General features: G+C 39.4%; 1 protein-coding gene across 3 annotated transcripts in view; it reads right to left on the bottom strand.

Moving 5' to 3' along the window:
• LOC110831978 (uncharacterized) overlaps positions 1–23,183 on the bottom strand; it is an 85,808-nt gene extending 62,625 nt beyond the window's left edge. For 2 of the 3 annotated variants that reach the window (XM_022068565.2, XM_087355446.1), the window contains exons 1-2: positions 22,898–23,183; positions 1,988–2,092 (exon numbers count right to left, since the gene is read on the bottom strand). In XM_022068565.2, the coding sequence (XP_021924257.2) occupies positions 1,988–2,092; positions 22,898–22,931 (139 nt within the window). In that variant the 5' untranslated portion in view covers positions 22,932–23,183. The remainder of the gene's footprint in view (positions 1–1,987; positions 2,093–22,897) is intronic. The other variant, XM_022068563.2, reaches the window with a different exon arrangement.
• Positions 23,184–25,739: the final 2,556 nt, after the last annotated feature.

Genomic DNA, 25,739 nt, shown 5'->3' on the forward strand with positions numbered 1-25,739 from the left:
AGTCCTTCTGTCCGACCGTCGTTTTTAAACATATTTTAATGCCGGGAACTTCTTTTACATTTGTGTACCCGGGACATCTACTCAATTGGTTAGCCTATTGCCTCTCTGTCATACACCTCAGGACGAAAGCAGATCCATTGTGTGTTTTTTAGAATACCAGACTCAGTAATTCAGATTGTAATACACATCGTCAGATCCCTTTGGTAGATACGTTTCGGAGGAAGATCTCCATTAACATCTGCTGTAGAATAACGAAACAGATATCATTAATACCCGTCAATTCTGTTGCGTTAACTTTCTTTTCACGAAGCGTACAATCTTCTGACGCTTCAACGGTCCCTTGCAACAGATACAAGCTTCAGCTTTGTTACAAAGATCTTTCTGATTCTGACCCTTACATCGTATAGATGTGGGTGGGTACGTTCTCATTTCGACTTAACGATAACACAGATATCCGAGTTGTTAAAAGTTAGAATAGGAGACTGCTCTAGTAAATAAATGAGCTTAACCCCCCCCCCCCCCCAACAATGTGGAAAGAAAACTTCGCTCCCGTCAAAAATTAAGAACTACAGCCCATTTATTAACATTGAATGAACTGAGCTGAGCTGGTGAATAGAGCTTCGAGCCACGATTACGCTAAATAAGGTTTGATATTTTGGACGGAGAGCTAGTTTGTATGGCTCTGAACTCCAGCCCTGTCAGTATCGAAGATCTCACCTGACTGTCATATCAGAGACGGGCTAATTATGTTCGATGTGTTTTACTTGGGGTATATTACTTCCATTTTCGTAAACAGGTTTCTTTGTAGGCAGTCAGTCGCCCTTCCGAAAGGCCGGACTCTCGTGTTATTACTGTTATTATTTATTTTCAAACAATGTTACAGGAATCTGGCCACTTTGGAGATTCTGGAAAATACATTTTATTTCAATTAAGTCGCGTGTTACTCTCAAAATGCCGTCTTTATAGTTCAATGTTGAAGAGTTTACCGTGGATGGCATCTGAATGCTTTTGAAATGTCCGTGATAAGCTTCCAGTCGTACCAGTATAATTGCAGGTATTATTATTTTATTGGCCTATTCAACTCTGCTGGAAGCCAATAACTACTCTGTGAACCAATCAACCTTTAAGGTAGGTTTAAACCTAAACATGTTTAGAACTTTACATTCAGTGGTTAGTTAATAAAGCGAGGGACTAAACACACGGAAATTAAAAGCCCGGCCATTCCAGAGAAAGCTATGATCTTTGTAGTGTATTTACTGAAGGACAGGCGTCCATTTTTATTGCCACTAGTTAATACGGCCATAGCTTCGTTTCAAAACATGTTTTAATATCGAAGGTAATCAAATTGTGCACTTGGCTTGGTAAATAGCTCTCGGACCTCACGAGTAACAGGTAAACAGCGCACTTTTCTAACCTGGAGAACGTAATACTTCGGTTAGTTGAGTTTGTTCACATAATCGTGACTCACTCCAAAATGCCCTTTTTCTAAACGCAACCCGCATTTTGCATGCAATGAATAATTCTGTCACATCGTAGCAGATAACGACACGATAACATGCAGGGACACTCCAACACATGGGGATCTTCGCGTCTCAACTTCCTGCTATCGCCGGAAACCCTGGCTGAGTTTTTCCCCGTTTCCCCCCCCCCTCTTTCCATCTATACAATTTAAAATAGGCAATAACAGTTTACAATCATGCTTCTATTAAATTGAAGTGTCGACAGTTTGTAATTCTAACTGATAAATCAGATTGGATAAATGAAGAAACAATTTTTAAGGCTTTTGATTAGCATTGATTATTATTATTATTGAGTGTTCTGTCTTACGACAGGTCCATTGCTCTGCCCAAAAAGAGCTCTCCAGTTTTCCCTATTCTCGGCTTCTCGTTTTAATTCCTGGAACGTCATCTTCTTTCCTTGTTTAAGATCGTCTAGCATTGATAGGCACTGTTAAATGTTAATTAGAAATTGTGAGCTGTCTACATGCCTTGATTGTGCTGCGATTCCTTGGAGTCTTCCGATGGTCGCAGCGACGTACTCACGGAGACATCAAGCTCATTATAGGGCTCCCAAAGATTTCGCTTTCGGAACTCTAAAAAAAATAGAAAATAAAACGTGAAAGCGATTTAAACCACTTTTTGCGTGTCCTTTTTTCTTAAGAAAGGACAGTTCGATGGGATCATATTGTGCGTTTATGTGACTCCCTAATGACTTCTGATTCAACTGACTTTCATGAAAAAGTGTGGATATCATAAAGTACAGGCTAGTCCCATCTTTGCATTTCTTGTATTTCTGCCATCAGTAATACCAACATGACAGCTGTACGAACTTCTGAGATGCCGATACACCCACTGTTATTTGCAAATTACACGTTTTTTGCTCTAACTCAGCGTTAAAAAGTTAACTCTCGGTTACCATGTGAAGTGCTGCTAATCGAATCCTGCTATCGGCATTCTGTTTTTTTTAAAATTTATTTAGTGGTAACACATGTAGGATTTGAGGTTCTCACGGCGGTGTTTTGTGGGTTGTAGCGTCATGTAGTCTAGTAGAAGTTTAAACATGTACCAGACTACACGGCGTTACAACTCAGAAGATAACCATATTCCGTCTAACACATGTTCTAGAAAATGACAGAACAAAGCTTCTTACCACACGTCGTTTATACTGATTGACAAATTAATTATCTAGCGGTAAATACGAAAATGTAATAAAATTACCTTCGAAACGCCACTGCACCACATGTAGTACAATGCAGTGACGTTTTAATTAAATCAAGGATGTGTCTAAGGTAATTACCTCCGAATCTTATAAGATACAATGTAAAGAGGTTGGAGACAGCTAGTTTATAATGCAGTTGTTTTGTACGGCCATGAAACTTTGTCTCTACCTTCAACGGAGGAATATAACATACAAAGTGTCGCTGTTGGTCTTCTGGGTTGTAACGCGGTGTGGACTTGGACGTATACACAAACGTTTCGGAGAAACTTACTGTTTCCATGTTCAGGGTTGTATGTTTCTCCGAAACTTTGGTATGTACACGGATTTACAACCCAGAAGACCAACATATGAGTTATATTGGGAGTACAAAAATCAGATGATGAAAATATTTTGGCCTGAGAAAGAGTAGGGGTATGAGCATAATAACTCAGTGAATAACTTTAATATGTTATTTTCGCTTGATACGTTTTAGATTATTGTATGAAGCGGAGAGGGGATTAAGGTGCCGGGTGGGGCATTAGAATGAATTGGGAAAATGGAAGATGCGTGTATTTCCCCGAGAAGCCTCGAAGACGGAGGCTTCTTGTGCGACAACGTAATCAGGAGGATCCTGGAGAAATACGTGGGTGAGAACACGTGGTCTGAATTAAAATGCGTAGAATTTGGTCCAGCTGTCGGTTCGGGCTCCATAAAAACACTGAAATTTTAGGGTGAACTGTCCTGTATACGACAATAATTTTGACTAAATCCAACGACGTGGAGACAGCGCGTCGGTAACAGGTGTGTTGGGAGGTCAGCCACCTGCATGGGGCCTTATCAGCAGGATGCGCCTACCTCCCAAGTCGTGGTGTGATAACAGTGCCGACCTGCCAACTTGACGGTTCAAAATACAAGCCCAAGTCATATTTCAAGCCTGTTCCTACAGCAAAAACTTAACATTAACACCACCACGTTTATATATATATATATATATATATATATATATATATATATATATATATTTTACTTTGTCTGAATTTTAAATGCAGCTGATTCAACCAGGCATTTGACTGCAACGTCAGTCTCTGAATGACGGAATCAAGTATTGTATATCATGTTTTATCAGAATCTATCACAAGTTCCAGAGTATATACATAAAAAACTTAATTCGGTCCCTATAATTACCCTTAATTAAAGTTAATGAAACTTTCACGTTGTTATCTGCTAGTCCTATGAGAAAATGTTATCCTGATATGTTTAATGACTTAGAATATTCGCTTGAAAGGTAATTTATGCCCTTAAGAAGACCAAACTCGACCAAAATCTATATGGCTTAACAAAATTTAGTGCCCTGGCGTTGATCAAAATCGGTGAGGTAATATCGGTCATGTTACAAAATAGACGCAAGGACTGTGATGACGACACTCATTGCTGGTTTTCTAATTTTTTTTTCGAAATACGCCTTAAAGACACATGACTGATAACAGGAGTGGAAAGGTGTCTTCATATTCCGACTCTATGTCTACATACAGTATACAGTTGTGTTCTTTAGAATTTTATATCCCTGACCTGTTTTTAAATGTAGTTATATCACATAGACTGCACTGTATTATTGACATAATTAGCTGAACAGTGAAGATAAGGCGTCATTAATTTTACTGCTAACACAACCAAATAAAACTAGGCCTTCAGATGTACTGCACAATACATTATATTTTCTCGTATTATGTAGGGGCTATTAATTTTTCATTTTAATGGGAAATGCTCACTGAAATTCGACGGAGAATAATTTATTTCATATCTCATTCCCTTAAATTCTTCCATTTTCTCTTTCCTTTCCCTCCTTTATATATTTCAGAAGAATTTTTAAAAACAGTATAATGGCAGCATCCATTATAAATTTGTATTTATTATTTATCTGATGACGATCGTTGTCACTAGCTTCGTTTCTGCCATCTAACGTCATTACTGAGAACTTGATCAGTTGTACATAATAGATAGATCGTAAATAATATCCTTTTATTTTTAAATGATAAGACGGTAAAGACATGTTGTTCTTGGTGAAACAGGAGAATTACTTATATGTATTGAATTTTTTATACTTCGAAAATTTGGCACAGGGGCGTTTAAATTTATACAACGGCTCGTCATAGAATAAAACAGAAAATACACTAATTTTTTCCTCTAGAAGAGACAACCTATGGAGAATTATTGGTTTGATTTAAAAAATTAGGTTGTTCAAGAAAACGTACGAGTCAGACAGAAACTACTCAACCTCTCATAAATGATGCATTGTAAAAAAATTTAATAACCAAACGGGGATTACTAGGAATAACAATATCAATAAAAATAATATTGTCCTTGGGTAATACTTTTCCCAGCTCATTGATGGAGTGAATTTGTTTCGAATGCTGATCTCTCTTTTGTCGTTGTGTCTTGGTCATTAAGTCTTCCACAAGAACAAAATTTGTCTTTTCGTATCTGAAGTCACCTCTTCAGATTTAAAGCATCTGATATAGAAACAGCTTTATCTGCCGTCTGAGGGACACGAATCTTAGCAACCATATTGGAGACAAACCCCCTCAGGGACCCACATCAGTGGGTACGGGGACTGGCACCCCCGGGCTACCCAGTGCCTGAGGATATAGCTGGGCCACCCTACCTCCGGGGGCTGTAAATACGGAAGTCTGGTCCTCCAGGTTGGGGGTTGGGCGTGGGGCTGACAACGCACCCTGTGAAAAGCAACTTGTTACGAAATCAGATGAAGATGGACTCATTCACGGCGGACTGGTAAACAGATTGTCTGTGAATGAGGAAAAATGGAAGAAGCTTTTGAAAAAGGTCAGAGCCCTCACAGGGCTGTAGAGCCAATGATGACGATGATGATGATGATGATGATGATGATTGGAGACAAACGTGTGATTCTGGAAGTAGTAATTATAGAAAATGAATTGCAATCAAGAGCCAAGATCAGTTCACACAACAAACTATTTTTTATGTTGCGTACAACAGTGGCTGCGATGTTCATTTATTGCATATCCAAATATAAATATTTATACGAAGATAATCATACTACATATAGGCCTATCACGCTGCATGTAGTCGGATATAATTTTTATAAGTATTTCGTTACATATTTAACATTGCGAATAAACTTTTGTGGACAAAGCTGATCAAGGTCTGTAATTTGCTTTATATAGCGATATTGAATACGAAAATTGAGGTTCTTAACATGTGTTATATTTGTGTGTCATGTTACATAGGCAGGTATTTTATCGATTCGAACCACAAATTAAAATTTGGTGGCAATATATGGTGTGATCCCACGAAAACCAAATGTTATTAAAACCCGTGAATTTCGAAGACACGAATGAGCAGATGATCTCCCCATTGTGCGTGCATTTTATTTAGCCCATGCAGAACGTAACGAGCGAATGAGACATCACACACAGAACACATTACTCCCATCTATACTCTTGTCCCTTAACCACAGGAATATAAACACTGAGTGACTTACAGACGCGAAGTTCAGCTTGGTAGAGAAGCCAGTACGAGTACCGATAGTGGTTTAATGACATCGTATTAATGACACATGTTACAATTCTTGATCAAGAAGGTCACAGTAATGAGAGAGGTACTGCAGTATTTGCAATGAAATTATTGAGTTTTGGTTAATGTTTCCTTTAATTTTGGTTTAAATTAGATTTATTTAATTTTAATTATACATTAAACATAGATTGCGTTTATATTTATTGCTACCGTTGGTACACGTTTCTCTCTGCCACCAGGCGATAGTTTAATGCATCGATATAAAATGGCAGATATGTCTGAAACTGAGGATCGATACTTTGTCTCTGGCGCTTGCATCTTCCTTTACTGTCAATATATTTTTTTGTCTTTACAATGCAAGAGTGGGATTACGCTGTGCCTGTCTAGTTTTCGCTGAAGTTCAATGTAAAATTTCAAGTTTGTGCATGCGTTTGAAAACTGCACGTCGACATTTTAACAGACTAGTCACATTCAAATATTTTCGGTAGGATTAAAACTTTTAGTCATCCTGGAGTAGAGAAACTTGTTGTTTTTATCCGCCTGTTTGCGTACATTTCTACATCTCTAAAGGTTTTCTGCCCCCAGGCTGGGGAGGGGGGTTAGTTTACAACTTGAAAGTGGTGATGTGTAGCCGACGGAGCTTATTTCATTTCTTCCCCTTTCGTTTCTCCAAAATTTATGACGGCTTTGCTGATAGGGCTTTCCTGCCTAATGAGATAATTTCCCAGTAAAGCGTGCGACATTGCTAGGCCCAAAATTTTTATAGTTAACACGTGCTCGAACGAAGTGGCTATAAGAGTAATAAATTGTTCCAATTTACTCAACTCAGTTCGCTTTACAAAAATGTGGTACAATTTTCAAGCAACCTTTTGAACTCTTAAAAATATATTTAACCCGACCGAACTCAAAGGCCAGCAGTCAAGTCCATGAATGGATAAATTTAAACGTAACACACAACATAATGTGTTTTTTTCTGAGGAATCAATACAGACTGAATAGCAGCATGCCTTATAACCTGTTAAACACTAATCTAAGTTTGTTTATGAATAAGACCAACTAAATTAGAACGCCGAACTTAGTGGTAGAGTGAGCTAACCCTTTGAAGCAGAGAGCCCAACTCTAAATAACAGCGTCTGTTAAAAGCCAGTCCACTGGAAATGTCAACTGAACAATACTGCTCAGGGAAGTTATGGTTGTTGTTTATCTAAGTCATACGAAAGCTGTAAACTCTTGAGGCAGAATACAGAGTTACAGAACGTTACAGCAGGCGGTGCATATATTTGGCCTTGAGCTGAAGACGTGAACGACTTTTAGCTGTGCTTTATAGAATTTATCAGAAACAACTTATCATTCAAAAATATTTACATGACATAAATATATATATTATTAATGTCCACATCTTTCATTTGAAACATGTTTCTAAATGGCGGGATTTTATTGAAATGCAAGGACTAGTATTTTATATTCTCAGCTAATAAAAACCGCCTATGTAACATAACGGTTTGATGCTGTTCTGTTTCTATAGCTGGAGAAAATTCATAGTTATTATAGTATTTGATTTTGCATATAAATAATGGAACACCGGTAGTATTGTGGGTTGGCTATAAATATAGGAACTTCAGTGAAGGGTTACTGTAAGAAGCTGACTTACAAGCTTCGAATCTGGCAAGTTCAGTGTTTTATCACCAACTTCAATTATTGTTCCTGGTAAAATTCGAGAGCCCCCCTCCCCCTGTGTTATTCGTATACAGCACAACACGAAGGTTAAATAGGCCTATGTATTAGGGGCAAGTATCACGAAGATAGACCGCAGAATTTATTCAAAATTGAACGAACTTACTATTTGCTTCTTGAAATTTAAGTACCTATAGGCAAATAGTGTTCATTTCTCATCACAAGAATGCAAGACGAACTCATAAAAGTTCACATATTTTGGACACCTTTACGATGTGTTTTTCCAGTATTTCTGCTTGCATCTTCAAAGGATACGTTGCCGACTTCCGTTTTATTTTAATTTGCGACCGAAGGTCAAATGTCTTCATTTCGTCTGCATGTTGAAACTGACTTGAAACGTCATGTTTCAAAATAACGAGCCAATATATTTTAATGGCTAAGTAAATAATATAAGATGGACTGATATTCTTGCATAGTACTAAATCAAATATTATATTAATGGCACTGTCCTATCTTTGACCCGAGGGAAACCACAAATATGTCCGGGAGGACAGCCGATCTCTAGGCCAAGATTCGAACTTGAAACTTTCAGAATACAAAGTATTACATCTGGACTTCGAGATTCCATAATTTCAGAGTGCTCGTAGGTCGAAAGTTGGACAGGTTCCAGTACTCGATATAACAGTGGTATATTCGGGTTAATACAATGTTTCTCCCCCAATATTGCGCAAGGTTTACAACCACCGCTTCCCCCACCCCCCGAAGAATGCTCGAGTTCTTGGGTAAATACGGACTATTTGCTTACAGTGTATCACGTGACATGGCACAAGAAAGTAACTTTCCCACTTATCAGGTTTCGCGGCCAAAACCTGCCTTTGTTTATACACGCGAACAAGAGAAGGTCGGAACACGCTTACGGGGGATATCCTCAATGTGATGCAGGAAGAATTCTCTGAAGAACTTCCTTTAAATGGTTCTGTTTGCACAGAGAGGTTCTGATTTGTTGCTGCCCTCCTATCGCATACTTGTCACTACCTGCAATTTGTCTTACATGATGTTAATTTTTAACAAACAATATACGTTTCAGACATTTTTACGCGTTCATATACGCTCAGAACAATGTCCAACAGCTGACCCAGGGCCCAAGATGAAACCTGGATTAAACGAAATTTTGGTTGCCTCCTCACATGAGGTTTAGGAAGCGTTTTTCGACAGTTGGTAGAACCCTTTGGACGAAGGGTCGTCCCATCTTGAGGCCTATCCCTCAACAGGACAGCACAACGCGGACTAGAACGAATATCCATGCCTCGCGCGGGATTCGAACCCATGGTATCTCGAGGAATAATTTAACTAAATATATGTTTTTACATGTGACAAGTATTGGAAATTATCTTGCGTCGAGAAGCAGGTCTGAGCTGGAAATCCGTCAGATTGCATATCGTTATAAGCCGGTTTCTTCACTGGACTTCTGCAACGAGCTGTCGATCGGATGATGCAATAGGAAGCTGTGTGAGTGAGTGTTCGTGGTCGAGCTAGACACAACATGCGAACAGCTGATCGAATATTGGTCGTCAGGATCCATTTGGTGCAACAGATGTCGCGTACCAAAAGCTCCCGCATTAGTACGTGGCTTACAGTCATTGAGGTCCGCGGTAGTGCATTCGGCAGACCCCTGGACTGAAAGTTAACCTGGCTGACATTTTCGCAATTATAAATGTATTATATAACAGGTTATTAACTAATACCTTTCCCCCTTCCATCTCTCAAAATAAAATGGAAGAACGCTTCTTACCATCGACATCAAAATCTTCTGTCAGAAGACAGCCGTTTTCATAACTCGTCTCTGAGAATTTCACACTAATTTACCTTCGGGTTACACAAGTAGTGGGAAGTTTTTTGTTCAATTGGGCGATCGTCAGTTTTTTAAGAAACGAAGTGTTGAGATGGAGGCAGTTGTGTTCCTCCAAAACGTTGGTATGTTCCTAGTCCATGCGGTGTTACAGGCCACAGGAACGACTGTGTCCCATGGAATTTCATTCAGTCTAATTTCTGAACGAATACTTCGTGTAAGTAGAATCAAGAGTGGCATATAAGGCAAAAAAGAAACACATGGAAGAGTGAAGCATAGCGAAGCACGAAGATTTGCAATAGGAAAGTTACAGATAATTCTAACAAACAGTCCTGTACAAAACCAAGTGTTTACGTAACGGTCATGTGTTTCGAAGCGACTTGACCCCAGCTCGTATTAGGTCAACATATTTATCTCCATGACACAACGAAGGATCCCTTTTTCCGCAAACGAAATATCCATAACTCCCTAAATGGATGCCCCGCACTCATGAACTTTCGTTTTGTGGGGGGGGGGGGGGGAGCCGGAGGGGGGACTGTGATTTAATTATATTAACCGTATGAAGCCCGAAGCACATCAACGTATTTGAAAATGCAGTTCGTTCTATTAAAAGATCAGCTGGTTAATGCTGTTTAGGGGTTTATTCACTGTTTATTTTAGAACCATACGAAACCTTGAAATATTCTTGGGCGATATACAGAAAATTAAAGTAGATGGTACATATAGTTACCGATGGGATTTAAAGGATTGATTTAAGCTTATTCTACAAAGTGCTGTGAACGTGGAGGAGTAATTCTTATCAGGGAGGTCCCGGGTTCGATTCTCAGCTCGGGTGACTGAACTTCTTCCGCTAATTTATCAGGACGAGTAAGATTCTCTGTAACGAATACTAGAAGCAAAGGTGACAAATTCGGGCTTTCGTTGGGTCTCTCTTCATTATTCCGTTGAAGATCTTATACAAAGTGTCATCAGCACGCAGAAGGTAATGAATGTACATTTAATGGGTATATAGGCCTATGTTTCGGTTGCTGGGAATGCCAACACAAGAAGAATGACGTCAGGTTTTGTGGACATACACTTGGGAACGACAGTAACATATCAGAATTGCATTAATTGTGAAATTTATAGCGCATTAAATTCGGGGAATGCGTGCTGACGTTACTACACTCCCGGCTCCTAACGCCTAAAATATACAAAATTATAATTTTACATCTTGTATTACATTTTCCATCCTAAGGGGAAAACTTGTCCAGGATTCGAGCCATGTATATCCTTAATGTGATTCAGCCTTTTTATCTAAGAGCTAATTCGTTCGGGATCGCCATATCGCATGACCAGTACTGATAATATATAATCATTATATAAAGTCCGTCCTGGTTTTAAACTTTTGTATCGTTTATATGTTTCAGCAGTCGAATGAAGTGGAACACTGCACATTAGCTAAGGCACGCGGGATAACACAAGGCAGCAATAAACACAAGGAAAAATCCATCATGATGGAAGCAGCAAGAACCTCTGAAACGTCGGTACACTTCTACCAGACTACACGGCGCGACAACCCAGAAGGCAGCCATATTCATACAATGAACAACGGCCGGCCATCGTAGGTAAGGGAAACTTACATTTTTACTGTATATTCTAGGGACCACAGAAGTTTCCTGATAGCGACAGATTTTCGCTTAATTATGATTTCATGTTGGATATGAATCACTGTATTTTGAAATTATTACACACAACTGTATTCTGGAATTACTATAATCAAAATGTGTTATATTCTGTGAAAGTACCCACTGTACTTAGTGGTAAATGCAGGCTAGGATCCAAGGTCCGCTCTGGACATAGTGGCGAAGGGAAATCCCGATTCAGCAGAATCATACTTCATCGTTTAGTCAGGTACCTGCAACCTGTAATGTTCTGTACATGCATTATGCTGAAGGCAAGTGCCAACCCACAGTGCTATAGCAGCGCTGGTCGTAACATACATCACGAACTTTGTGCATACGTCGGTAAAGCAAAACAATAAACGATCCTCTTTTGACTTCACGTTAAGCACCACATAGTTGGTAGTACTGATTCTATAGGTCGTGAGGGATGATTTGAACTTGGAACATCTATGAACCGTAGAGACAAGACATAAGGAAAGTAAATATCTTGGTACAGAAACGCGGTCAGAGCTTCAGACGATGGGTAGCTCCTTATTCTTGCAACTACAAATATTAATGAAGATAAGGTTTTATTTTTGTTGACATAATTCTCCCAATAGATATGGAGCACTGTGGTATTTGTCAGTCCTAAACACACATCGTCCCAAGTTCTGAAATGTGAAGGGTCTAAGTAATCATAGACATTTCAAAATCAATAAAACTGCCGATTTGTATACTATTTGAAAAAATACTAACTAACGTATGGCCAGTATGAACAGTGTTGGCTTCTGCTTTATCAAGAACTCCTGCGTAGCTGGTGTTTGTTTCGAGGTGAAAGGAAGCGGTCGTGACATATTTTAAGGTCATAACATTTACACGGAGGTATTGAGGAATACCACGGAAAACCTTGGCCAGGATAATCAGCCTCCAAGTCAGAATTTGAGCCCGGTACCTCCCAAATCCGAAGGAGGAATGCTAACCACTCAGACTGCAGGTTCGGTCAGGCAAGACAGGAGCTTACTGCCTCCATTGTCATCAGAGCGTACTTATCGCCCTGCAAATTTTTACGAGACTAATCGGCACAAGAGTCCAGAAGACAGCACATCTTCAAATTTCAAGGTGCTTTTCTACAGCTCTGAGTAGGAAACGCATCGCCATTTTAAACATCTTAATGAGGCCAGAAATCCACCATCTCTTGCGATAAAAAGTCAGATTTAAACTTCATCTAAAGTAACGGTTAGTACTGGACGAATGTGAAACAACTTTCGCGGTTTACCTGCCATGTCCAATTTTGCGACCCACCGCTGGCCTAAGAAATGGTGCAACGCAGTAAGCGTTAAGCGGTCTGAATTCCAAGAACTGCATTTGTACCATTAGCATCGACTCAGTCATAAGAGGAGTTCTTTGTCATGGCTAAGCGGACACAGCACTTAACTGACGCAAACTATAAAGACCTACTCTGCACTGTTTGAACTTTACATACATCATCAGCCTTCATTTCTAGGTATCGTACTCATGCACTCACACACGCGCGCAGTTGTTAACGATGCATCGAAACACCATACTTCGATTTCTTCACTTGCAGTGATATTTTTATATGCGTTCTGAAAATCAGTGTGTTTCTGACTCGTATCAAAATTGGTGGACTTCGTTGCCCCACGTAATCAGACATTCCTATTATCAATATTTTTGAATCCAATTGACAGATTTCCATGAAACGAGTGCTTGGTATTCTGGAGGTCCGGGTTTCAAATCTTGGCATGGCGACCGGTTGTCGTCGACCTGAAAGGTTTTCCGTGCTTTTGATCTGTCCCTCTACGAAACGCTGGGATAGTACCTTGCATTAATCCAAACCGCTTCCATGTCCTTTCCAATTCATTATTAATCATCTTACCATTACACGCCATATAGTTTTGGCTACTGATGTGCCACTGTCTACAGGAGGCTGTTCTACCGGCGATTATAGCGATCAAAACATGAAACAAATTATTCATCTTCATGTGGTGTCCGGGTTAAAAATGCCTTCACTTTTCACATACACTTCAATTTTATGGTGCTTTGACAGAGGTAAAAACTTTAAAATCGAACAGATGATGTAAACGTTCATCGTTTATGTATAAAAAATGCGTACTCTGTCGCTGTTTAAGAGTCGAGGTGTTTCTTTCGGGATTTTTTCCTGCAATACCCAAGGCGGAACATAATGTGTCGTTAAAACTCTGAACTGCAGGGAGCGTGTTAATAGCAATAACAACACTGCCTTTATTCATGACAGGGTTAATCAACTACCACACACTCCAGGTCGAGTGTCGTCATCAGTCAGTAACTGAAGTCTTTTAGTATTGGTTTGCGATTATGCAAGAGTACATGTATAAGGATACCAAAAAAAATTTCCAAAGTTTACGTACGTCGCTAACACCAATGGCACTGGGCACGATCCTGAGTCAGTCAAATACAATTCACATGTCCTCAACCTTATTTCATATGATACATTTTAGTATTATCTTCCTATCTCGTTCTGGGTGTTCATTGCTGGAACAGAATCTTGTCATTGGATTCTTTCCTAAACCATGTCAAAGTTAAGTTGAATTTCCCAAACAAGAAATGAATGTATTTACCATGTCTATCATGTAGGTCACATGCCCAACTCACCATTAAACGCCATGAATAAAAAGTTTGTAACCGACGTGATTTTCACACTCACAGGACAAAACATATGTTTATGCAAGCACTTCAGGGTTTACAACTGTCCTTTTAAGAAACAATGGTAATTATATGTACCACCTGTTTTAATATTAATTAAATCAGCATTTTTTTTCACAGAGTGTATTTGTGAGTTACGTATGATTCTCAGAATACACTACGATTATCTCCTTAAACAATGTTAGCCAATTGATCTTTGTAATGAAAAGCGTAGTGTATTCTTTGAGATGAGAACTTAATTTTTAAATATTATATAGACTATCTCCGATTCCAAAGGGTTATAAACATGTTGTTAACAAATCTATTATTCTTAATTAATAATTATAATTATGATCTTCCCATAAGCTAAATCATTTCCGTGATTAAATGTTTACAAGTCAATAAGGATGTTTGGTTTTGATATTAGTTCTGAATAACCCAGAGAAGAGGTAGAAATAGTGGCACAGAGAATATGTGACCGTTGATAAAATACACGGTACAATTCACGATTGATTGCAAACGAAGCATATCCCCGCCCGTATGATGGTCATGCCTTGGGTGCCTGTTTAACGTCCCACTCTAACGGCTGTGAGATAATAGTCATGACAGTATTAATCACACTGAAAAAAGAAGCGTTTGGAAAATAGAGGTTACTTACTCTAAACATGTAATACACATCTTACGATCTTGATATATGCCGTTTTATTCAGTGGCAAAATATTTAATGAGTCTCTAGTGAGACTTGTATTTGTTGTTTCTTTGTAGAGTAGCTTAATACTGAGCGCAATGAAGAGTACATTTCACACCCCTACAAAACAATTTGTACTTATTGTACGTGTTAATCTTTAATATTTAACATATGAAGACAACTGCTTGGTTGTTACTCTTTGAATCAGCACAAAATTGCATTTAGTTGCCTATCAGTAACCAGAGCCACGGTGGTCTAGCGGTTAGAACGCTGGCCTTGTAATCCTGGGGTCTCGGGTTCGATTCCCGGCGGTGCCCGAATTATAACTTGTGTTGGGCAAGGCCGTGGTCTAGGCATCACGGAGTTTTCCTCCGGGGGCTTCCCCGGTTTCTCCGTGGCATCCCAACAATTACTCCATTCACACACAGAAGAAGGCAATGGCAAACCACTTCTGGATCATGTGCCAAGAACGTATATGAACAGGTCCCAGTCCGAGAAAAGGATGGAAGGATCCTGTTCGTATGGACCTGTCGTCAGACACAACACTAAATAAATAAAAATAAATAAAAATCAGTAACCACGCAGATATAGACATCAATCCCAAGATACATAGGCCTACAGTACAGATCTGGATTCAAATACAATCGAAATAATTTATATTTAGACCTATTTATGGTATATTTAAACTATGCTGTGAGTAATTCAAAGTGCGATATATAGCGTAGAATGATACGATGATTAACGAATGATAAATTCCAAAGAATATGGAAGGAAACGGTCGTAGTCTTAACATAAGTACTATCTTGGCATTTGTAAGAGGAACCGAGTAAAAACACGAAACATCTCAGGATAGCAGGTCTCGGGACTGAGATTTAAACCTGGGACCTCTCGAGTTCGAAATAAATGCTAACCATTCGTCTGCTTTGTATTGCACGTGGCTGTACGTCTTGTTAACGATATAGAATGAGGCTGATATTCCTCAAGAAAGACCATGCTAGATGGAGTTGTACAGTGTGAAGCACGTATGGTACCCGTCCACTGCTGTTTTACCGATCCGTGTACTAGAAACAGCGGAGTTCAGGGCACGCAGTTGATAAGCCTTACAGGCGACTTGTACACGTGTGTACACAGGAACTGTATAGCTCATACCTTGCGCGCGCTCTTAAACGTAACCTACTCTATTACATTACATTGTATAAAAATTATGTCCAAGTACAGGTATTAATTGCTATATACAGCCACCAGCCAACGCGGGACGCTGACCTGGATCGGTGGCAATTGACGTTTCTTAGCTTCCGTAGGGTCACTTACCCCAGTTACCGCTTTGAGCAGTGACACGACAGGTTTTTGCCTTTATGTTACTTGAAACAATTTTAGATTCGGTGCACAGTTAAGTACAAGGAGAAGACGTGCTGCGACAGACTTAATATAACAATTTTTAAAATTAAATAGGTAAGAATGTTATTAGGGTAATTAAATCAGGCAGATGAGTGGAACGTGCAGAATGCAGGGGTTAGATGAGAAGTCTGCACAATAATGGACCTTAGATAAACAGAGTGTGAGGTTATAGACTAGCTGATGATGCTTTAAAACCGCGAGGTTTTGGGAACACGGGCAATGAATATGGGGATATCATTAAGACAGAATTTCGTAACTGTCAACTTCCCAACAAACAACCTGCACAGTGGAGTTAATAAATATGATATTTATATTACTGAGTAACTTTGTATTGGCGTTTTAGGTTACTGAAGAACGCTGTTTCAAATGTGAATTGTTTTTGAACTGATATGCCTGTCATGTTTTAAATTACATGAACTGTTTGTGAGGTTCGTACATAATACGGCTATCTTAACAGGTTGCTTCAATTGTGTTCCGTCGATACATTTTTGTACTGGGATTCTAAGTTAGGATGAATTTATCCATGTGTTTTATTGAATAGGCCTGAAATGCCGCGAAGGTACACCTCGTAGCATTATCTTGGTGCTACATAAAAATGAGCCTGAGATCCGACAATTTCACTTCGGATAAACATCCCCTGAATAGGAAGTTGGGTGGGTCTTGTAGCCAGTCTTCATTTAAAGACATCGAGGAAAATTTCTGCCCCTGCTGGGAATCGAGTCCCAGTCGCAGATTCTGATTTAGTTACCAGTCCCAAAACAAAATTTGGAAATGCTGTCTTGCTTTCCAGTACTTAAAAACTTGGAGCAACTAATGTTGGAAATATTCCTCTATTTAATTCCAAATGTATTTTATTTATTTAGTGTTCTGTCTGACGACAGGTCCATATGAACAGGATCCTTCCATCCTTTTCACGGACTGGGACCTGTTCATATACGTTCTTGGCAGATGACCCAGAAGTGGTTTGCCATTGCCTTCTTCTGTGTGTGAATGGAGTAATTGTTGGGATGCCACGGAGAAACCGGGGAAGCCCCCGGAGGAAAAGTCCGTGTTGCCTAGACCACGGCCTTGCCCAACACAAGTTATAAATTCGGGCACCGCCGGGAATCGAATCCGAGACCCCAGGATTACAAGGCCAGTGTTCTAACCGCTAGACCACCGTGGCATCCCAAATATGGCACGAAAATGTCATATTTCTCTCGTCGTCAAAATTTCACTCTGTTACTAACTCCTTATGTTCACAGATCTTCTTTTCAATTTTTGGTTGTCGGTACATTTAGGCTGAAAGAATTCCGTGGACGAACTGTGAAAATACAAGGAAAATTATTGGACTCCGTTTACCATACACGTCGGTTTTCAAATCCTCTGAGCATAGCAAATAAGCCCCTAGTTGTTGGAGTAATTTCCTTATCGTAGGGTTTAGTAACTTCCGGTCCAACCAACAAAGAACTTGTCAACTGTTCTCTCTATCTCAAGGAAACAGTTTGGGACGGGAGGGGCCCCAGATTGTAACCGATGTCTGAAATACAAAAACTGACATGTCCGGAACACTTATCTTATATTGACTGGCAAAATTTATATTAATTGTTTCTTTGGTTATTTAACAACGTTGTTTCAAAACCAGGGCTATATATCGTTAAATGAAATGTGAGCAAGCTTGAATGATGAAATAGGTATTAAAGAGTCTTGGTTTTTAATATGTGTGGCGCTGTACCCTAAGGAGTGGTCTTATGACGATTAGGAGGAAAAGGATTTTGAAACAAAATAAATTTAGTCTAAAATCAAGATGAAACCCCCCTCCCCCTCCCCAATGAAATGATAGCTTACTGTTAAGGTGCTCAGAAAATGATGCAGACTGTGAGATGTGTGAAAAGCAGAACTTAACAGATTAGAATACACTCAGTGGAATTCAGCGAACTGCACCTTCAAGTCCCACTGTAATATTATCTTCCCATCGACGCCCCAGTCTGCCAAATGTTCCTTCCATTTCTGGATTTTGAACTAAAATTTTGTATAGTTTCTCATATCCCTCACGAATATGACGTGGATCTACTGCAGGCTAAAGGAAAACATAACTCCAACATGCGAGGGGCGCGTGACTCATTCGTGAAGGAAACCGGTGCGACACAAGGGCCACTTGCCGTATGAAGCAACAGTCACGAGTGTCCGTGAATATTGGCCACAACACTTTTCAGCAGAACATCCGAATCGTTGAATGGGCCAAAAAAAAAACCCTCCACGGAGCACAGCTATTCTTCGTAAGTGCACAGTTCCTTTTCTGGCATAGAAATTCTCCGCATTTTTATGGAGCCCAAGGTTGAAAAACGTATTCATAAAAGCCCTCTATTGGACCTTGTTTTTGCCTATTAAATCTATCCACATATTCACATCCTATTTCTTCCTCTTATCTACGTTTATGTACGGAAACCCAGAGATTCGCGATCACCAGGCATTCATGGACGTCACAGTTATCCACTTGAATCCATTTTGCTTCGTCATCACTTATATATTAATTAAAATTATATTTTGATCTGCCAAGTGATCGTTCTGATTCCACATGCTTATAAGAATATAAGCTTACGCACGTACCAGCCGGCCGTGAAACATTAGACGCATAATGAACAATGTGGGCTACTAGAAAATTAAACGAAGTGCCACATCCCGGAAGAAATGCGTGTTTATTGATGGTGACACCACTTTTGCCCACTTTCCATCCTTAGAAAAAGAAGGCGTATGATATAACTGTTCTATGCGACATTTCAAATTCGGCATTACGTATTAAAGTTATGCAAACCCAGGCTCGTAATTTTTAATTTTCTGCAGCCAGTATTAAAAAAATAACCCACGTTCAAATTTGATGGATGGGAACAGCACTTAGTCATCTAACGTAGGTCACGAAATTATGTACGCCCTACGATAACAGCTGTTAGAAAATTATATAACTTCTTTAAGGTAATTTTTGTAGACTGTAAAAAAATCGACATTTACCTTTGAGTTTGAAGAAGCATTGTAGGTAGATATATGATATTTGGTATGGAGTTTTTCGTAAACGTGCAGACATATTACGTGTGAAATACTGTTTATTATTCAACATTTACAAACACTGCAAAGCTACGCTGCGAAACTTTAAGGTAACATCTGATAAGAAACGTACGCGGAATCTGTGGCCAAGGAATAAGTTATTCCCAAATTAATAAGAAAATAATAATGTAATTAATAATAAACAATATTTTGTAACATATTTATAATTTCAGTTAGTATAAATCTACAGACCTGGGTTCCATTACACACAGATCTTAATAGCGGCATGACTTTTTCAATTATCGCTGACTTTCTCACAAGTAATGTTGTTCATGCCATTATAATATAACATATATATATATATTTATACATGCAGCTTGTTGGTTGGTGTGTACACGGTTATTTCCTGCAGTATTTAACCACAAACTTTTCATGTAGACTCTAGAAAAACCTTGACACATGTTTCTAACTGTCGCGCGCAAGTGCACAGACTGAGAAGCGACAGGATCCAGCACGATTTATCCTGATAGATCCAAGTCCTGATGTCGATCAACCAGAAACCACACAAGATGTAAAAAACTGAAAACGTAACTTCTGATGATGGAGGCGATACGTTTCACCGAAACTTTGGTAACCACCGACTTTAGCACACAACATCACAACGCAGAAGACTTTCCACAGGTCCAGCTGAGTGGTTGTCATCACAGAAAGATGCAAAATACCAAAAGCTTGCTTCGAGGACTGATTTTACATGTTCGGTGCAGTCCTTGTTCTTTGCATAATTGTTATTTGTTCCCGGTGAGTCACTGTCACACCTGTTGGCATTCCTGGTGACTAACAAACAATAATTTCTTTGAAAATTAATTACGCATCCCGAGATTTCGGTTCAAGATCGTCTCAAGAAGCATTGACCGAGAGGTTAGCTAAGCTATCATGAGTGATATTTTAGGTTATTTCCTGGAATGTTACGTCGTTTAGTCATCAGGTCGATTTCCTGATAATGGAAGCACTAAGCGCCTTCGAAACACCAGTCAGTTTCTACCAGAGTACAAGGCGCAACGCTCCGGTGGCAGCCATCTTCAAGCTGTCATGGCCATCTGAACGAAAGTCATCAAGAAGGTCATTTGTAATTTTGCTTTCTTGTGATTCGCTTTTATACGTACAACTTCTGCAGTTCGGAGTAAAATAAAATGCCAACTAATACATCCTTTGGTTTTGCATATACCGGGAGAAGAAAACGATTTCACGTACGTTTGGAAGAAATGATTGTTTCCTGTAGTAAACACGCTGAACTCATAGTCATCATATGTCCAGTTACGTGCATGTTAGTAAATTACGTCTGATTGTGAGACACAATATTGCATTGGCCTGAGTTACATGCCTTATCTACCGGGAAACACAACTATACTTCGAGAGATGTGACACCATGTCACTCGACGTGTGGGGCATCCCTGCTAATCGTGATGCGATAAATTTTCACCTCTAATATAGGCTATAATTTACGATGAAATAAATCACATTCGGATTTGCGCCTGATCCACGAAAAACAATTTTAAACAATTTATTAACAGTATCAGTAAACAATAGCACCGTTTCCAGAGAAAAACTTTTTGAAAAAATTACTATGTGGGTTCAAATTTAAGACCGTTGACTTAATTGTAATACAAATTTGAATGGAATACAAACACTCACCGGGAAATTTACCAGAGCGTATGAAATCATCGTCCAGCACATTGAAGTTGAAAATACGGATTTCAAAACGCGTAATGTCAATTTGTACAGGTGTTAAGTTGAAGATGTAGATTTTCAGAACGTACGATATTATGCCAACTTCTTCAAGTGTAAAATGTATTGCTGTTCTGCAAGCCCGTATCTTAGCCCCGCTTAGCCTCGCATTTGTTAGTCATAATGACACAGCAAGATGAAGTATGAGAAGTTTCCGAAACTGCTGTGGGTCAATGTGTGATTTCTTCAAAACGAAGTAAAGTCATTAGTAATGTTCATCAACTATAAAATTACTTCTAGTGTTATTAGCTTTGTCTTTGTTCTTCAAGTGTATTAACAAGGGAAAACCGTGAAATTGTCGGGTCCTGACTAAGACTGGAAGGTGTGGAAGAAAGTCGAAAGATTTCTGAGGTGAAAACATCTCTCGTATTCCTGAGTCGAGCCATTTCTACGATGTTCTACGATCGTATTTCTCTGTGAGTACTGTGTACCCTTTTTTAATACTAAAATATGTTAGGGGCTTATTACAAAATCTGGTTTCCACTAACTAAATTGAGTAGAACTCCTCCTTCGAAGTAAATTATTAATACGCTCAGGTAGTCAATAAATCCCCCGCATTTCGTAGAACCCGGAAGTTCATTACCTTGTTCGCAACAGGTCCCTACTCTAAGCCTGATTAATCCAATCCACACCCTACTCGAATTTACTGTTTAAACACCTCTTTGAATTCGACAGTCACATTAAAAGAAATCAAAAGTGTGTTAGAACTCGGGCTAGAATTATCGCAACTGCGATTTGTAACGACATCTCGAATAAATTAACGATGTGCGGGAAATTAGAGCTGAAACAGTCCAAACCAAGATTTGCATAAAGCAGTGCACACTTCAGAACAAGCTAATCCTTTTTAGAAACAGGAACAGAAGGGGGGGGGGGTCTGCTTATCATGTTTCTCCTAGCTGTAGCTCGTCAGTCCATACGTAGGCCTATATCACATCTTATCACACCACATTCTGATAATTTTCCCCACCCTTGTACACATGCGTTATAATGTCTGCATAGGTTTTTATCTAAAGTTGGCTGCTGTGATAATCAGACAAACAAGAGGGGAGACTGGCAATGAGTGAAACAGGAGGTGTGCTTGATAACCATTGTTACTCCTTACTTCATGGTTAGTATTCAAAAGTTGCATGTGGTGCTTGGTGCTGACAGGACTTTACTTGTGGTTCTTTTCGATGTGTATGTGGTGTGCAGTTAATGGTACGTCGGAGATTGTGAATAGAGACGTGTGAGGAAATAGTCAGATCGTAAAGCCGAGGTTCTGTAACTTTCTGTGACGCTCAGATATTCAAGAAAGTTTCACTGCCATGCGAAATTAGAACGCAACAACGAAGTCAAATTTCACTATTTTCGTTTCACGCTCTGCAATTGAAGAACGTACAATGTGTTGTTAAATACATGTTCGTATTAAAACATACCATATATTTCGAAACAAATTGACATACGGACAACTCATTTAAAACAGTTTTGTTTAAAGCAACATTTTACAAGACACAAATATACCATTTATATTCATGTTGGAAAGCTAGCAGTTATTAGAATCACAGCATCGTTAAATTTTGAAGACGCGGCCGAGTTCTTTCGAAGTTATTGCACGTAAAAGTCGTTTCGCAAGTGTTCCAAATAGCTGGCTGGAACAGTACAACAGGTGTACGTTTTCTGCCTTGGTTCAACATCAGTTCAATTTTGTTTGAAACATCGTGAAAATTAAACACCACATGGTAGATCATGACGCTTTACTGATACAAGTTTAGTTACTTATCAACTTTTGCCAGTACGGTACGGAAAGGTTCCACAGCGTCACAGAAACATGTTTTACGTTCAGTTGAGGTAAAAGGCTTCCAGTAAGTACCATAACATTATTGCATATACATAGAATAAACACTCCTTTAATCACAAACTGATAATCACACTTACCAAAAGCACGAAGGTAATCTTGCCGTGAAGCCATTCAAGTTGGTTGCTGGTCTAAGTAGCACACAAGCGCGCAATGATACTGTCGCTTATGATTATGATGATTATGATAATGGCTGCCAGCACCGCACCGAGATTCGATTGTTCTTATCGCCAGTCGCCGATTTTTGAAGTTGTGGCGGATCGATTTTTATTGTGAAACTCGCGATTTGCTTGAATAATTAATGACGTCCACAAAACAGCGCTACAAACTATAGTGCTCAGCCGTTGTGCTGGAATAGTAATGCATAAGCAGGCTACTTATGGTGAGCGTGAGACCTTGGTCGGGGGAAGGAGGGAGGGCAAGATCTTGAGGTCGGGAAGGGGGTGAGGGGTGGCCGCGGGAAGGAGAGCAATAACTTAACTTTCTGTCAACGTTCCTTTTTTTTTAAATATACTAATAATTACGAGGAAAACAAACATTGTGAATCAAGTGGATTCGTGCTGGAAGCTTTCAGTGGGCTTGTCTCTCACCCCAGAATGCGTAGGGATTATTTATAGCTAAGCCGCGTTCTTCTCGTTCCTTGTCATGATGATTTGTCTACTCCAGAGGTTCCCAAACTTTTATACCTTGCGTCCCCCTTAAATCATTTCATAAATTTCACGCCCCCCTTCCAGAACAAGTGCAAGCAAACAGATTTGACATAAAATTTAGCTATAAGTATACATTTTTTATAATTTAGTGTATATTATTCAATGCATTTAATTTAAGAAACTGTAATAAAATATACGCTTCATACCTGGATTAGTGGGATAGGTTCCTAGCTGTACGTGGACTTATATTGCCGTTCACTTCCTAAAGCCGCCTATGCTCTACGAGTCTGAATTCTACAGCACTGTAAGACAACTGCCTCAACGAAACAAAGGATGTTAAAAATGTTTCTCCATATTTCGTTAAAAAAAGTTTTTCATACAAACAACACGCCCCCCCCAGGGGGGCGTGCCCCACACTTTGGGAACCTCTGACCTAGTCCACAGATTGCATATGGAGATATTGCAGTCTGACATAGGGAAGCTGCAAATATATTCTCTTAGCAGTCGCGAACAGCAGACAAGCAGTGGCCCTGCAAGTTAAGGGTCTTGTGGTGGCTAACATCCTTGCACAGGGAGAAATGTCACACACGGCGCTAGAAATGGATTCCTTTCAATGGAGAATGAGAATATGGACTGGACTTTGTTAATCTCAGCATGGATTCCAATGGAATTTTATCACTGCCTAAGCGAGGGTGGGCACTGCAGTAGAATTGGTTTCATTTCAGCCTTTAAAGCTAAATGATATGACCCAAATCCTTCAACAATCAATAACACATTTTTGCATTTATGGGTTTCGTATGATTCTCACGGTAAACGGGGATTATTTTCTTGAACAGCTTCAAAAAGTTGATTTTTGTAGTGGTGAAGTGGTGTGCTTTCTTTGCGGTACGGACTGAATTCTTAAATATTATTTAGACGAGTTCCGGCTTCAAAGGGTTTCTGTGGCGGTAAGTAAATGGACCTAATGGAGAAAAATGTGTAAAAAATGGTTTATATTCAAATACATAAGGATTATATAAGTGACACAGTGCATTACTATCGTGTTCTAAGCTAAAAGTAGGTAAATGTCCTCATGTGAATCCGGCTACGAGAAAATATAGAACGTTCAACATTCGCAAATATTTTATGAGTTTGATAGACCTTAGCCTCGATCTCACGTCGATTGCTGAATCCATCATTAGAGCGACTGAAGATGGAGACAGCAGGGACCCCTGAAACTTCTACCAGATACACGGCCCAGAGTCCCAGACTACAGCCATTTTCAACTTTCACGAGACTTGTGAAACTTGAAGTTCGTTGTTATAAAAATGTATGAACCTGCCTAGAAAGGTGGTATAAAATGTATTTATATCAAGGCACAGGTCCGATTCTTAACCATCCCGTCTTCAGTTACGTAATAGTTTCAACAACGGTCGCCCTTGGTATCTGTTCTCAGTTGGTCTGAACTCTGATTAATTCTGGAAGTCCGTCATTTTGCATTTCATTAACTTGAAAGATCTGTTCAAGAGGCTGGTAATTCGATATTGTTAATCAAAACGTATTGATTCATTGTGAAGGCTGTATGTATGTTTTATCTCAGAAGCTGCTAGTGTGGTCTTGATGTTAGTTTTGAGTCCGTCCGGTTTAATATTCGTTACACATTTGAGCCAGTTTAGTTTTATCATGATTACGTAGTGTTAAATGTGTTAGTAAGTCTGGTTTAGAATTAATTATGTTGAAATGTTAACCACTTTGGTTTAGTTTGTGTTATCTGAAGTGGCTGAGCCCAGTGTGACTTAGCGTTGTTATATGTGTTGAATCTTCAGGCAGTTTTGGGATGTTTTGAATCAATGATGGGGGAGGTGCATTTTTTCCTGCTTCCAGAAACGAAACCAGAGTAAATACAGAGAGAGAGAGAGAGAGACATGTGGCCACTTGGCGTTGTTCCGCCCCCTGAATTCGAGTCGTATTGAATCTACTTGGTGTTAGCAAGCATGTGTAAACCATGCAATGCATGTCACTGCAAACAAATCTGCCCAGGACCGATGTCAGTAAAAAAAACAATGAAGGTGGTCTAGTATTAACAGACCTTATGGTAATAATGCTTCCAGCAGGAAGTTCCGGGAACAACTTATGATGCCTACTAATCATCGTTTGTCACTGATGAGCCATTATAACTCGCATTTCCTATTCGGGAACTCCCAGGTCTGATTATCGAAGTGGAAGTCGGCTATTTTGAGTTTGCAGTTGAAGTCAGATGTTTGGACAGTAAAGAAGGCCATGACCTTTTATT

Source organism: Zootermopsis nevadensis, unplaced genomic scaffold (genome assembly GCF_977971745.1).
Source record: "Zootermopsis nevadensis isolate Lab colony 2312 unplaced genomic scaffold, Znev_1.0 Znev_ptg000024l, whole genome shotgun sequence".
Lineage (NCBI taxonomy): Eukaryota > Metazoa > Arthropoda > Insecta > Blattodea > Termopsidae > Zootermopsis > Zootermopsis nevadensis.